The 16,005-nt window shown below is 47.8% G+C and overlaps 1 protein-coding gene and 1 pseudogene across 2 annotated transcripts in view; one reads left to right on the forward strand and one right to left on the reverse strand.

Annotated features, from left to right (window-relative positions):
- Positions 1-7,006: 7,006 nt before the first annotated feature.
- The window catches only part of RTF1 (RTF1 homolog, Paf1/RNA polymerase II complex component), a 42,737-nt gene continuing 33,738 nt past the window's right edge, over positions 7,007-16,005 (reverse strand). For both annotated transcript variants that reach the window (XM_032481474.1, XM_006176634.3), the window contains exons 8-18: positions 15,637-15,814; positions 14,609-14,691; positions 13,211-13,298; positions 12,998-13,105; positions 12,336-12,413; positions 11,522-11,643; positions 11,297-11,354; positions 10,780-10,857; positions 10,209-10,304; positions 9,360-9,471; positions 7,007-9,134 (exon numbers count right to left, since the gene is read on the reverse strand). In XM_032481474.1, coding sequence (XP_032337365.1) covers positions 9,028-9,134; positions 9,360-9,471; positions 10,209-10,304; positions 10,780-10,857; positions 11,297-11,354; positions 11,522-11,643; positions 12,336-12,413; positions 12,998-13,105; positions 13,211-13,298; positions 14,609-14,691; positions 15,637-15,814 — 1,108 coding nt within the window. In that variant the 3' untranslated portion in view covers positions 7,007-9,027. The remainder of the gene's footprint in view (positions 9,135-9,359; positions 9,472-10,208; positions 10,305-10,779; positions 10,858-11,296; positions 11,355-11,521; positions 11,644-12,335; positions 12,414-12,997; positions 13,106-13,210; positions 13,299-14,608; positions 14,692-15,636; positions 15,815-16,005) is intronic.
- LOC116664638 lies at positions 13,579-13,675 on the forward strand (annotated as a pseudogene).

A 16,005-nucleotide genomic window follows, 5' to 3' on the forward strand; every position in this document is an offset into this window, starting at 1 on the left:
TGGGGAGCAAAGGCTTCCAATTCTCCGGGGCTTTCCTCCGCCCCGGGCTCCTCCAGCGCAGAGTTCAAGGCCTTCGGCTTCCAGAAGAAGCCTCACCCCAGGGCGTGCGCCTAAGTGGAGACTCTGTCCCGAGAACGAGCTGAGGTTTCTCCCCAACCAAGGTCCCCCTCTTCTCGGCTGGCAGAGAACAAGGTCAGAGGGCGGGGCCTGAATCTCTCCACTTTTCCCTGGCAGAGTCCTGGGCTGCATCCCTGCCTGCTGGCTGGCGGGCCTGACCCCTTCCACCTCCTTTCCTTTTGGAATTTGGGGCTTGGAGTCTGGTTGTAAGCAAGTCCTTTCACCTCCTTGAACTGTGGACTCTCCTGGGCAGGGTTGTGGTCCACCTCACAGGATTGCCGTGAGAGTAAAAGAAAAGGATGTAACGCCTCTAAAACGTTAGAATAATTTTAGTGTGGGTAGAAGAAAAGAGCCAGCCTCAGGTTCACCATACTCCAGATGTGATGTTAGGCAGCCTCTTCACCCTTCTAAGTCCGGTTTTCTCACTTCTAAATTTAGGAAAACCTCACCTGACCCACAGAGCTGTGGCTATGAAACTGGAAAGAGAGCACTGATGTTGGTGAAGGGTCTCATGCACTGTAATGTGCTCATCAGTGGCATCGTGGTGGGTCTTTGGCCTCTTCACATGTTAGTGGTTAGCTGAACTGCAAAGGCTGCTTTGTGTAGAAGACGGTATTTCACAGCATTTCCTGTTGTCCCCAAATTGCCACAAGTGAAGATCCCTCATCAGGTGCCTGGTACCTGGGGATTCCTGGGGGCCCTGTGGAGAGAGTGCCCTCAGAAGAATGGCCTCTGAGCTGATGAAGGCCACAAAGAGGAGCTTTCCTTTCTTGATCTCCCTTGAGCTAGAATTCAAAGATGGCCCAGAAGGAGAGAAAAGGAGGGTTCAGAGAGAGAATGGGTGCCTTGAAGCAAAGAAGAAAGAAGATCTCTGTGGGGAATTGAAGAAAGTGAAAGACTGGGGGGAAAAATGGGGGTGGGGGTAGGGAGGAGAAACTGAGGGAATGCTGAAGGCACGGGCAGGTTGGGAGCCAGTGTCATCCTGGCTGCCAAGAGAAAACTCAGGGCAATTCCTTTTCTTCTTGTATCAGGCACTTGCCCAAGGCCAGAAACCAAAGAAGAGCTCTTTGCCATCACTGCACAGGTGGGTTCTTCACGGGAAAAGTAAGGGCAAACCGGGAAATGGGTATTGAAACATTGATATGAGAGGTCATTTCTTAGATTTTAGAGTGGGAAGTACCTTTAGATGCCTCTATCATCCTCACAGTACAGCAGAAGTAACAAAGAGGTAAGTGATTTAACCAAGGAGATTAAGGGCCTTGTGCAAAGCCATACAGCTAGTTGGTGGAAAAGCCAGAGTATGTCCTGGCTAGGTCTCGTGACTTCTATTACTGTGCTATATTATGCTCAATTACTTCTTTTTTTAAATTGAAGTATAGTTGATTTACAGGGTTGTATATGCTCAGTTTCTTAAATTAACATCTTTAGTTTATTATCCAATCAAGGCAGAATCTGCCTCCACCTACCACAGGCAGAAAGCATAAGGGCACATAATGGGGCAGGGCCTGGGGGTCCCAATATAGCTGTGGGACAAGATCAAAGCGCTCCCATATCCTCTTAGTTGAGCCAGGAATGATCTTTCCAATCCTAGAATCCTGTTATTGTGCCTCAGATTCTCCAGTCTTTGAAGCTTAGTAGATGGATGTGAGTAGAGGGACATGGAAAAAAATCAGACCGACTACTATGTAGGTGGAGGAATGGCTTCTTATGTGCTGCAAAAAATTGGGGAAGGGAGGCAAAAAGGAATGTTTCAAGGTTTTGATGGTCATTAAGTGGCTAATCTGAGATAGGCCATAGGAGTCCCCTCTGCCTTATCCACAAGGCCAGCTACCTGTCTGAGGAGAAAACTGATCTTTTTTTGTCTTGTGGCTTCTCAGTTCAGGGATGCTCCTGTACCATAGAGGCCTGTATCCTGGAGTGTCTGTATCTTCCCCTCTCTCCAGGGCCTTCAGGATTTATCAGGCATGAACACTACATCCCTCCTGGGGGTAACAACCTTGGGGCACAAAATTTGGGAAAATAGGGTATGTGAAGTGCTGGACTTCTGATTTTATTCCCTAGCCTGCCTCATTTAGCTCTGCCCCTCCACTACCCAATCCACAGGATGGCACCAGTGGCCCCTACGGCAGGAGCAAGGTCACTACTCACCATCTCTATGTCAGTTTCTGCTTCCCAAGACCCACAGGCAGGGCCTCTCACCTCGGGGAGAGAGGATGAAGTACATAGCCCTTGGCCTGTGCTCCTGAATGGGCCACCTGTTGTTTTGAGGTGACTTGAAGGCCTTTCCAGAGGGAGCAGAGCCTCTGTGGTGTGTGTGGTGGGGGGTGGGGCACACAGAGGGGCAGCATATGTTCGTTTAGACCAGGTGGTACAGTGTCTCATTCAAGTCAACAACTCCCAGACATGCTCTGTGGGGCTTAGCATCCTCCAAGGGACTTTCTGACTCCAGGATTCCAATATTCTGTGATACTACCTGTGATTTACTCACCATTCACAGAGCAAATAAACGTCCACTGAGCAGCTGCTGTGAACTAGGCATTGTGCTAGGTGAAAGGGGTACAGGAATGAGTAGCTCCTCACTGGAAGTGGTGGTGTATCATTTTACATTGTCTTCTGGAGGAAGGAAACCAGAAAGGACCCAACAGAAAACAGGCCCCAGGATGCTAAACAGAGCATTTACTCTGTTTCCAAGGGACTTTAAGTGAGATCTTGGTCTTTCAGCTGCTTCATGCAAACCATTCCCCAACCCTGGTTGGTCTGATTCCCTTCTCTGCCCACAGCATAGTAGAGAAGATACCGGAGGGCTGGCCAGAGCCATGGCCCAGTGGAAACTTGCAGATGGGAAAGAACTGGAGGTCTCCTTCCTCCTGGGAAAAGGAGTGAATAGCTCTCTTCACTAGACAACCCCAGATTCTTTTCCTTGCCTCTGGCTTTTTCCTCTTCCCCATGCAATCTCTGACCCCACAATTGATAGACTTTGTGGGAATATCCTGGGAATATCTTCAGAGAGTTAAGCAGGACTTGGGATCTAGCAGCGTTCACTTACCCTCCACCATCTGAATCACTCTCCTCTAAAACGAACAAAATGTGTCACCATGCCTGAGTATGCGCAATAAGAACATTTTCTCTCCTGACACACTTCAGAAACAAGGTTTCCCATCCCTCCCAGGAGCCTGTGTTCCTGTGGTTCTCCCTCCTCCCTCTCTCCAAAACTCAGAACCCGCAGAATCTCTCCCAGTGGCCAAGTGGAGGCAGAGAGGACTGGGAGCATCTGAGGTCAGGGACGCTGCTGCCAGTATGGAGGCGACTGCTCTATGAGCAATTGGGATACAGCCGGCCTCTGTCTCCTAGGTCCCCAGCAGGGTATCTCCCGAATCTTGTAACCGCTGGGGGTGGGTGCATCCCCTAATTCCATTTAAGATCTCTGCCTGCCAGCGTGACCTCCACCCCGGTGTGCTGCAATCGAGTCCACAGAGCCTCTGATGGCCGGGCGGAACCAGGAGCCACCTCGAAGCTGCGAGCAGGCCCCGGGGTCTGTGGAGCTGGTACCAGCTCCGCCTCGGCGTCGGCCGCGGGGGCGCCTCACGCCACGCGCCAGGAGCGCGCCTGCGAGCTGAGGCCCCTGCTCCTGACTCCCAGAAGCCGCCGGGACGCGCGCCCAGCCGGGCTCCACGCCTGGAGATGCGGGCGCGCTCCCGTGCAGGCGGCGGGGCTGCTGCCCCGAGGGGCCCTCGGAACCGGGCTCCAAGGTCACGGGGATGGGAGTGGGCGAACAGAAGCCGAGGCTGTTGGCTCGTCGGGGCCGTGGCACATTGGCCCAGGGTTAGAACACAGCTCCCGTCTGCCGCAGTCACTTTTCTCGCGGCTCGGGTCGCACCTACAGGACAGACAGCTTGGGTGTCTACTGCAGGCGGCGTCCGCGCCGTGGGGTCTCGTCCGCGCGTGCGCTGGGGCCTGGGGACACGATGGAGGGGAGAGTTGGGGTCAGATGTCCCAGAACGCCGAGGATCTATTGGGACGTCTGCTTGCCCCGCCCCCGCCCCCTTCCCTGTACCAAGTTTATTGGGCTTGACTAAGTGCCAGGTGGCGCAGGGTGTTGGGGATACGGAGAGAAATGAAGAGGACGCTAATAGCTCCCAGGCTCGGGGTGGAGACCCGCAGATAACAGTATAGCGTGGTGAGTGTTGCCATAGGGGAAGCCTTGGTGCTCCCCAAACCGACTGGGTGGGGTCGATCAGGGAAGGCTTCTGGGAAGAGGTGACCTTTTGGCTGAGCGCTGAAGGTTGAAGAGTTCTCCAGGGAAAATCGGTGGAGATAGATGGACTAGTGCATTCCAGGAGAGGTGCATGTGTTTATGGCCGAGGAAGCTGTGATCTCTGCATGAGCTTAGCAAAGCAAGGTTATCAAGAGCTAAAAGAGAGAGAAAAAAAGTGATATTTTGAAGAAGGTATCTAGGTAGTCATCATGAAAAGGATTAGAACTCCTTTGAACTTCTTTACACTTATTTTCCAGTTTGGCATTGTTTTTATGTTTTCATTACTCACCATGGTGGTAGGGAGGTCAGGCCTCAACCTGATGGGGCAGCAGCAAGGTGGTGGACTTCTGAGCCACTGAGGGCTTGAAGCCAGAGAATGCTTTCGACTGGCCATCTATAAAGACGGCATGTGTTGGAGGCTAGAGAGAATAGCAGTAGCAAGTTCAGGCCAGAAGGCAGCTCTGCTTCTCTGGACTGTATTCCAGGGCCAACCCCAGCATTCGCTGGACCTCAGCCTGGAGACTGTTTCTTCACCCTGGAGGTGAGAGCCGCTACGAGTCTCTGGCCAAAGTGCTCCAGCTTCTGGTCATGCTCTCTGCCCATGTTTGGGCAGTTCCCCAACCCCTATTTCACCATTCTTCCCCAACCGTCTCTCCTCTGAGGCCTAGCAGCTTCTACTCTAATAGCATTTATTGAACCCTTACTGGGGAAAGGAACACTAAATGTTTAAAAGGATCCTGACAGATCTTATATTAAAGATGAGGAACTGAGGCTCAGAGGAGTCAACCAGCTCAGTCCTAGGTAGTTAAGTGGCAGAGCTGGGATATGAACCCTGTCCTGAGCCCACTTGCCTTGTGGCTTTTGGCTCTCCCTCGGGTCCAGAGCAGTCTGGAAGCCTTACATGTGGCTGTGTTGCACTTGCAAAGCCCCTATGCAAGGTCGAGACTCCAGTACTGGGGTTGGCTTGGGGACCCTTACAGAGAAGGCAGGCTGCCACTCTGCCTCTCCTTAGTGCTGCTGTTCCTTTCAGTGCCCCCCTGCCCCTCACCAGCCCATCTCTTCTCCCCAAGGGAGCTCAGAGGCCCTCTTTGATCAGGGAAGTCATGCATAAAAAAAATCTGAGATGAGGGCTTCCCCACTTCTGAAAGCTGCTGGACACAACCCAGGACACCCACAGAAAGTCCCTCTTGCTTCCCCAACTCCAGAAGATAAAGTCAACAGAACCTGCACTCCTCTCCTCTTTACATCCTCCACCCAAGGCAGTCAGCTCCCTTGCTCCCCAAGCCAGGCAACAGCCACTGGGAGACAATTGGACTAAGCTGTCCTCTGCTCAGATCCTTGCTTTCTAGGGTGCCGGGAACCCATTTCTCCCAACCACCAAATGGCTGGAGTAATAGGGAGTTAAAGAAAACCTCATTAGATGCAGTTGCTGGGTGAGCCCCAGTGACAAACCTCTTCCAACATGGGAGGCAGGCTTGGACTGGGCTTGTACTATTGTGATTGTCACCTCCCACCTTCCCATCTCTAAAGGGGAGTAGATGATCCAGGATCTTGCTTTCTAGCTAAAACATGGTCAAAAAGGTTTGCAACACAGCCTCATGCAGTGGGGGTGGGGAGCCCTTACAGATCTCCCCAGCTTGGGCCAGGAGGCAAGGATATCAGCATTTCCTCCATAGCCTCTGGGTTCCCCCTTCACACTCATGACAGGCAGAAAACAAGATTAACAAAGGAATTGTGCCTTGGCCAACTGAAAGCTGAAAGGACGACTCTCACTAGAGTTAGGCAGTGTATCAGGGGCCTACCTAGCTCTGTTAAATCTTGTTGGTATCTTCCAGGCCAGCTGGAGGTTGCCCTGGCTCTAGACAGCTACCCTACCAGAGAGGTATCTGGGGAACCAGGCTGCTGAAGAACTGACAACAGCCACTTTCACCTTTGGGAGTGTAGGGCGAAGAGTAGGGGAAGGAGAGAAACCAGGCAAAAGAGAGGCTCTCTGACTTTTAAAGCATGACTTTGAGAGTTGCCACTCAGGATGCAGTCCTTGGACTAAATCTGATTCCCATGTTAAAACAGGGCATAAAGTTTATTTACAAATATCTGTACAGTTTGAGTGACAGGTCAGGACTTCACAGAAAAAAAAAAAAGCATTCTCTTTGAAAGGAAGTTGCAGGCAGTAGACTTTCCCTGCACCTGTCAGAAGCAAGACAGACAAACAGACCTATATATCATGAGCAGAGCACATGGACATTGGCCTTTCTGCCTCTTGGAAGGAAGTGAAAAATGTATAAAACAGCCTTAGGTGCCACACCCTTCAACACTGAAACCACATGGCGGGGTGGGGGCCACTGCTGTGATTTCCCAGCACAAGAAATACTGTAAACCACCAAGAAGCCCAGCTGGTGGGACAAAGCCAATGTCTTATGCCTTGTCAAGATCTTGGTTCAGAGGCCCTGCTTCCAGCTGTGACTGGAGACAAGTCCTCAATCTTGATTCCAATCACCAAGTAGGCTACTCAGGTGATAAGTTAGCTTTTGGTCTTCTTCGGTTGGCTTTTCTCCCTGCTGTGTTTTGGCGACTCAGAACGAAAGTTTCAGCAGCTGCGTGTGGGGAGGTAGTGGCAAAGTGGCTACAGTGTGATGCAGTTTTAATAAAAATTTTATTACACAGCCATAATGTAATTGACACGTCTCCAAATCCAAATGATACTAAATACAGATCTACATGGTGGATCAGAATGACTCCAGCAAATTATATGGATTCTATAATTTCATGTCTTTTAAAACCAGAAAGAAAAAAAAGTCCAAGTTTGTCATTATAGGAGAGGTCCCAGCAGCCTCCAGGACTCTGCTGGAGTCCAGGCAAAATTTAACAGTCTGTGATTCTACATTTACACAACAGTTTATAAAGAGTTTCGGTCAATGGACTATTCAAGTATATATGATTTTAATGAGTCCATCACCACTCCTTTGCCCAACCAAACTGTGTCACAGCCCCACACAGCTGTGTTACAGTCATAGTTATCAATTTTACAGTCACAATTCTTTTTAAAAACCATCCATTGCTGCTTCTTAAATTAAAAAAAAAAAGTATAAACTACGTTAAAGCAACACTGAGGCGCTATGAAACCCGGAAGAGTTACCAAGTTCATTTTTATGTTTAAATACAACTCAACTCCATGATTCCCCATCTCCCCACTTTCTTACAGAAAGCAGAGTGAAGTAATACAAAGCTGGACATCTAGATTCCTCTCCCTCTTGTGGGAATCAGCAGCTCTCAGCTGTTCCTTTAGCTTAGTTCTTGTTTTATATAGTCAGCTGTACTTTGTTCTGAAAAGATTTGTTAAATGCCACTTTTATTTACACTTGGAGCTTTACACCTGAGAATGATTATCAAGCAGTCAGCTTATCTCTTTTCAAACATTTCATAAAGACATACATACTTCTTTGCTGGCTTCACCCTAGCTGCACAACAATATATATGCTTACCATATATATATGGATACACACACACAAAACTGCACATGCTTGTAACATTTGCAACCTAAACCTTTTTGTGTTCGTTCTCTCCACATTCATGTTGAATACTTTCTCTTAAAAAACAAAACAAAGTATCATTCTTGCTGAAACAGCAGAACAAAATCACTAGGAAGAGACAAGTACATGGGGTGGGGAAGAAACACGACTCTACGTTCAGCCAAGAAGCTGTGGGCTGTACACATGGGATGAGCAAGACACCTGTGCTGCCCTCCCTCGTACCTGGCTGGGGTCTTCCCTTCCACCTGCCAGGACACAGCCTACAGGGGCAGGGGCTGAACTGGGGAGACTTCTCTGAGGTGGACAGGTGGTAGGTAAGAGGAGGTCAGGGAGGGGAAGTTACACAGCTACAGCAGTCAGGCCTGTTTAGTAAGAAGAATCACATTTAATGAGTTTCTTTCTTGCAGTTTCAGATGCTCAAGTACAGCTGAAAAAAATCTGAAACAGCTACAGACCCATGACAGACTGATACAAAGAGTACTGCATTTTTAAAAAATGATAAAAAATCCACACACTTATAGACACATACACACATACACACTCTCTCTCAAATAGGCCCCCCCTCCCTCCCCACAAATGTACACTTTTTGGAAACTAAATTGGTTTTGAAAACCCTTCTTCCACAGAGATGGGAAGAAGAGAAAGATGAGAGAGGAAGGAGGACTGCAGGTGCCCCATCCCCACTCCCTCCACAGGGTCAGGTGCCAAATGTTCAATGGTTGGGTCCAAGGCAGCCTGCAGAGGAGACCGCCCAGTGCTGCTGCTCTCGCCACAGGGGCTCCAGCAAGGATCCCAGCTCCACGGTAATACTGAGTGCGTGCAGAGTGGCCAATGAACTATGTTGGTTTAAAAAAAAGAAAAAAAGGCAAACACAAATCTAAAGACATGGATAAAGCCCAAGAGAGCCCAGGTTCACACTGGGTGGGGCCTGGGGGGTTGGTGGGAGATGTTGCAGACAAGGGAAGTCTATACAGCAAATGGTTTATATTACAGATGGCTGGCAGTTTAGAGTCTCTTCCCAGTTCTACTGCTGCTCCAGCCCAATGAGGGCAAATCAAAGGAAAAGAGGAGAGGTGGGACACTGCGATGGGGCATGCAGGGTCAGAAGCAGCAGGCTGGGTGCGCTCAAATAAGCCCCCGTCGTTTTTTGTAGTCTTCCAAGTTCAGAGATCTCCTTGGAGCCCCATCCTTGGCTGGCGGAGCCTTGGAGGTGATGGCCAAAGCCTTTGACTCTATGGAGAGAAGAGGAAATCGGCAACTGAGGGCCTTGAGGCTTGTGCTTCACTCCTTCAGGCAGCCTTCCTGACTGCCCCGGTTCCCTCAAAACAGACCTGCAGCCTGTCTTACTCTGGCCTCCATAAATACTGGTGAGCGGACAACCCCATTTCTTCCCTAAAAGCAGGCCTCCTTGCTGGCCAAGGGCTAAAGAGCCATCACCACTCCCCACCCTCACCTACCTGAGCTGGGAACTTGTAAATCAATCTTCACATCAAAATCATGGACTTTGAACAAGTCTTCTGAGAGGTCACTGGCTGACTTAGAATTTAAGTCTTTATCCTTCCCCTGACCCTGCAATGTGAGGAGAAAAACTAATTAAAAAAGCACAAATGCAAGTGGACTTCAAGAAGTAGCAGCCACTACTAGTAAGAGGGCCTGCTCGAGTTCATGAGGTCTTCCTCCGAAGGCCCTTTCCAGAGCCCGTCTCTCAGAGGGAGGACAGGAGAGGCCACAAAGAGGTTTCTTTTCTGAGCCTAAAAGAGCAGCGGGAAGGCTCATGTCTGTGGTATGATGGTAGAAAGGGTGGGCTTAAGTCGATAAGCCACCAGACCCAAGATTTCAGGAATTCCTGGGATAGTCTGGGCTCCTCAGGAAAAGATCTAACTTAGGCAGAAAATGGCTTCTAAATGGGCAGTTTCTCTTGATCTAACATTTTAGTTTTCAAAGAGCTTCACTTTTATGTGTCTCATCCTACATGTCATCTACTCCTCCTAACTGTCCTATCAGTTAGACACAGAATCACCCCCACCTCACACACGAGGAAATGTGGATCAGAGGGCTAGAGGTCAGCTACCTAAAGCCACAGTCAGGCCTTCATTAAGTAGTGGTGGTGGGTTTAGAATTTAGGTCATCTGACCAAAGTTCAGTAGCTGTTTATTACATTTGTAAATATGAGGATGGAGAAAAGATTGCAAGTGCGATGCCATGTTCCTCCAGGTGGGGACAATCAAGCCTGAGCCAGGAAGTGCCTGCTCTGGTGTCCGGGTGACGGCCGAGCCCCGCAGGCCACAGGGCAGTATTACACTTGCCTTGCTCATTTCCTTTGGAGCATCTGGTAACACTCCAGAACCGTATTTTGCGTTCAGCTGGGCCAATATGGCAGCTTGAACAGCTGGGTCTCTGGACTGAGAGAGAAAATAAGTTATTTTAGAGATTGTTCAACACTCACACAGTCCTACTGCCAGATTCTGTCCCACCTACCACCACTAACATCACAAGCACCACAGTGGGCCCATCACAGCTCAGTGGGGTTTTCCTCCAGGCTGCAAAAAGAGGCAATTAAAAGCTTTGAAGCCCAGCCCAGCCAGGCCCTAGCTCAGCTCCCCGGCCCACACATTCCTCACGTCTGCTGCACTGGTAACCCCGCCCTGGCACAGGGGGTTAGTTAGTTCATAGGTTTCCACAAATCCATGCCAGGTTTTCACTACCTGTGTGTCTTACAGCAAGATAAAAAAGGAAGTACCCAGACCCAAGAGTATGAGGCGAGCAAATCCCACTAAGACAACATTATTTTTAACTTCTTCATTAATCTCCTAATGGAATTCATTTTATGTCCCAGAATCTAGGTCCTGACTAAAAACGTCCTCTTTAGGCACTCACATTCGAAACGATGGTAGGTTTACACTGTCGCCTGGTAAAGGGATCCATCTGTTGGTTTTTCATGTTGTGACTCTCAGCCTGAAACAGAACATGCATTCCACAACTGTATCTCCTCCACCCCGCCTCTCATGCATCATAAGCTGACACAAAAATAACAGTCTTTGCAAGGTCCTGAAAAAAGTCAAAGGCTGTCCATCATCTTTTCCCTTCAAGAACACCAGAGCAGATTATGGGGCAACAACCAAAATAACAAAACCAGACACTGATAAAAGTGAATACACACGGAGCAGAATCTAAAGATGGGGAGAGGTAAGCGAGGACAGAAGACTGCTGCTTTTCATTACAAATTAATAAATTACATGGGTGTATGTGTGTATACAGAGAACCCATGTGTGTGTTAAGTGGACACTTTACTTCAATAATTAAAAAAAAAGTTGAGCAAGATACAGAAAAGACTACATATTACTTTATTAATCAAAATTATTTTTAGTGATCCAGATAAAGTGGTCTTACTCACCACAAGGGCCTTCTCAGACTCCACAATGTTCCACTCCCGGTTCCGCTGGTTGATGTAACTGTGGGGTGTGTAAGAGGGCTGAGTCAGTGGGCTGTGAAAGGAGGAAGGCAACCACGGAGCACTGACCCCGGAGGTACGTGACAAGGCCACAGGCTTGCCTGATAATTGTGGCAAGGTCTGCAGGCCAAGGGTAGGACCCCAACCAAAACAGGCCCCGTAACACACCTGATAGCAGATATGTTCTTGGTCCGCTGGCGGTCCAGGGCCTCTGCCCGCTCCTCCAGCTCGTTCAGCTGGTCTTGGATTTGTTTGGCCTTGTCCTGATCCCCCAGGTCCTCAGCCATGGCCTGCACACAGAGAGATGTGTGAGATTTTAGCTATGACTGGCTCTCTGTCAAGTGTCCCCTTACTTCCAGCACAGGCAAGGTACCTCACACGAAGAACAAATGACAGGAGGTGTGAAGGAATATAGAAAACAAACTTTACAAATGCAAGGTATAATTTTTAATATAAGTTTTAATATTGAAAAGAAACTTTACAAATGCAAGGTATAATTTTTAATAATTTAAAGTAGAGTGAGACTTTCCCATATAGCTATGCAGCTCTGGGCCCCGGTAGCAGTGATGTGTCACATTAACCTTAGAACCCAGGCTCCATATGGCTAACGCACCCAACAAGGCTCACCCAACCCTGATGTGAAGAATGGAAAAACCACCCACCACAGCTGGACTTGGCAACAGCATTTGTCTGCTGAGACCCAGTGCTGATACTACCCTGGGTTCTATCTTATTACACATGAAACTATAAAGTGACTAGAAAGTAAGGAGAATGGAACAAGCAAGATCAGTTTCAATTTACAGAAAGGAAAACAGCCAAGGGATGCTGCCCAGGTGCCAAGAAAGACTAGCACTGTGTTGCTTACATCTGAGCCTAGGGTTTTCTCCCATTCCTGCCACCACTAACTTGGCAGAGGATGAACAAGTTTGATTTCCACACTTCCTTATAGGATAGGACAAGAGATTCGAGCACAAGTCCTTACCTTTTCCTTTAGCAGCTGCGTTTTCTTCATAGCATAGTTGGGAGGAGCTTTCCTGAATCTTTCTTTTTCTTTTACAATCTGTACCAGGGAGGAGATACCAGCAGTGAGGTATTTCCTAAACCACTCTGTATATACAGGATAGGGGAGCCCATTTTGGAGGTAAGCATCTAGTTAAAAGGGAGCTGCTCTTCCTATAGCAGTGCCATTGTCAAGAGGGGGAGGGGGAGGGCAACTGCAAGTTCATTCCAAGGGACATTGTGCTGCTTCTGGGGTGCCAGAGAGTCTTCTGAGATAGTCTGAAGGAACACACACCAATAAACAGCAGCAGCCCAAGGACCTTGTGCTGCAAGGCGAGCCACTGTCCAAGAGAACAGAAATCAAAGAATTTTACCAAAATGTTTTGGAGAAAGGAAATTCTTGAAGGACCAAGCCTAGCAGAATACATATCCTTGAACCCTGAATATACTTCTTTAGTCTATGACTTCAAGTGAGAATGTATGCAGAAAATCATTAAATAATGAGGTAACAATATTAGTATTCCCTCATCCTCATGCAACAGCAGCATAGCTAAAATGTCAAGATATAGGAAGGAAAAGAGGCATGATCTTCTCTAACACTGATTCTTGATGAACCTCCAGGCGCTGGGGTACCAGGTTTCTTACCTCTTCAATGTCCTGGTCATTGAATTTATAATTAAGAGCTTCTTTAATAGATAACTCCTTCTTATTGATTTCATCTAGAGTGGGCAACTGCATGCCAGCAGAGAACATCTGGACCAAAACATGATAAAAGGTTATTTATAATAAAGAATTTTGGAAAAAGGCTCTCAGTGTTTTCATGAACAAGTGCTAGCTAGGTGCCGTTTCTCCACTCACCGCTTCTTTCCACTTCATGAATTCGCTTTCAGTGAATTCTTGGTTTGAGACAAACTCTAGACGGAACACTCGTTGGTCATTGCCATGCCTACATGAAGAAAGGCAGCATTTTCAGGAATGGATATGCTGACCACAGTGCCAGCAAAGAAACCCTACCAGACTGTATGCTACCTATCTCTGTGGTTCTCCATCCTGGCTACGCTTTAGAATCATCTAGGAAGATTTATAAAAATTCCAATGCTAAAGCACCACTCTAGGTCAACTGAATGAGAATCTTTGGGAGTAGCAACCAGGCACTGAAATTACACACAAACAAAAGAACCTCCCAGGGTGTTCTAACGGGCAGCCAGGATTAAGAATCAAAGCAAGTGCTCGCTTCAGCAGCACATATACTAAAATTGGAACGATACAGATTGGCCCCTGCGCCAGGATGACACGCAAATTCGTGAAGCGTTCCATATTTAAAAAAAAAAAAAAAAAAAAAAAAAGAATCAAAGCAAGCACTGGAAACAAGTGGACTTGGCCAGGGCTTCAAAAGTCCACTTACAATAAAGTCCGTCACAAGAACACAAAGATGTCTGTCCGACATCAAGAATACAAAATATTATGTAGATATCTGAAATGACAAGGAAGCTCTATTCCCTAGACAGAAAGAACACCACCTTTCTATTGACCTCTGTGCTGGCAGAGTGAGTCAGCGCCATCCTCTCAGAGACAGTCACTCTCTGCATGTCATGGCCACTGCCTATCCCAACTGGCTCTTTTTAAACAGACCAGGAGGAATGGTGGAAAAGGAGAAGGGAACAGAAAGAGTATGGAGTCCAAATAAGGTCATGGTAGAGCCATGTCTATCACCCACTATTTGCAGTGACCTGGCAAGCTACTTCTATTCCTTCCTATATGGGGTCTTTAGAATTTTCAGGCTCCAAGAGGGCAGGGATCTGTGTGTGTTTTGTTTTGTTCTCGCCTCTATCCTGATGCCTGGAACGGTGACAAGAAGCCGACATTCAATCAATATCATGTTACTGAAGTGGACACTAAGTCCAAAAACCCGGCCTGTCAAAGTTCAGGTTAGTTAGTGATGGAGCCAGGACCAGAAGGAAGCCTCCTGATAGTGCTCACTGAGGAATACTTGTAGGGCTCTGGGAGGAGGGGGGCTCGCAACCTGACCTTTTCCTTCTATGTGTCCCACTAGTCCATATCCCTGACTTCCCCTGTGAGAGATATAGCCTACTTTCCCTACAGGCAAAGGCAGAATACAAGTTTTCCTCTGAGTCCCCTGTAAGGACAACACAGAGTTCACAGTAACAAGAAACATCATATTGGGAGGGAATAACAGCCCCAACAGACAGAGCCTGTTTGGATGGGGAGCAGAAGCTGCCAAGGAACCTCTCTTACCGTAGCTGTAGCCCTTTGTTTGTTCTGGTGCCACCAAGCTGGTAAACTTTGGCGGTTTCCACAACACCTGTGATCTCAGCAACCTACGTGGGGACAGAGACACCAGTCACAACAGACGCTTTCAGAGCTCTCCACCCCACCCTCCAGCTCCATCTGCCCGAGTGACCCTGCGCTGAGAGGAGCCCGCAGCTGCCAGGTGTTCTGGGTGCCTTTCTCAGATTTAGAACTCAGATGGCCAAACCCCCTGTGCCCGGAGTTAGCGAGCACCAGGCGAGGAGGCAGTCAGCCTGGTGGGGCCTGTTGGAAGCTTCCCATCCAACTTAATTCTACCTTACTAGGGGTGCATATGGATTTCAGAGGTCAGTTTTATCAATCAAATGTGAAACCATGAGGTCCATTTCTGTTGCCAAGCTTTCTGGGACACGGCATGGCCACTGCCTCACAGAAGGAGGTAACACATATTAAAACCATACAACCCAGAACAAAACAAACAAAAAGAAAAACAAAACAAAACAAAACAAAACCCCAAACAGCTATGTTCCAGTCATCCAGATCAGAGAAGTAGGGCTAGAACTCACAAAAAACCTCTTTTTAGGTTGGAGGTTTGTTTTGTTTGGTTTTTAAACTTCAATATAATTCTCTGTTCCAGAAGTCACTTAGTATGTAATACGGAAATTTTTCATGTATTTATTTTTCAAATGAACAAAGCTCCCAGATTATGTAACTCCAGACAATTACTTCACAAATGTCTCCCTTCTCACTTTTACATGTACAGAAGGAGGCTAGAGAAAATTATTCTAAATCCAAACCCATCAGTCCCTTGGGCTTCAAGTACTCTTCCTGGCAGCAGGTCACGCTTGATCCCTGCTTACCTCAGACTGTCACGATTCTATGGGCATCTCAACTGGAGTCTATTTTCCCATCAAATGGTAGCAAAAAAGTGACAGATGTGTTCAGTAGTTCTTACTCCTAGTCGAGAATCATCAAATTTAAAACACAGACAGCCGTCCAAGGAAAGAAACACCAACCCTGTAAACAGGTTTGCTGTTGTGGTTTCCAATGCCGATCCGTACAAAACATCCTGTGACAGTTTTAGCGAAGAAGGGCATGTGACACCAACGTTCCAGCTTATGCCGTGATAATCGAACCCGATTCAATTCCTCAGGTAAGGAGACTGGTTGTGATTTTGGAGGGATCTCTTCCTTCCTGCGAGGAACAAAAGACACTGGGAAAAACGTTCATCATAAAAACAGATCAAGGTAGATAAACGATACCAACTTCTTAAACTTTTTTCCGCCCAACCCTAAAAAAAACTACAGGTTTTTTGTTTGTTTGTTTTTAGGGGAGAGGTAATTAGGTTTATTTATTTTTAATGGAGTTACTGGGGATTGGACCCA

This window comes from Camelus ferus, chromosome 6 (assembly GCF_009834535.1).
Source record: "Camelus ferus isolate YT-003-E chromosome 6, BCGSAC_Cfer_1.0, whole genome shotgun sequence".
Classification (NCBI taxonomy): domain Eukaryota; kingdom Metazoa; phylum Chordata; class Mammalia; order Artiodactyla; family Camelidae; genus Camelus; species Camelus ferus.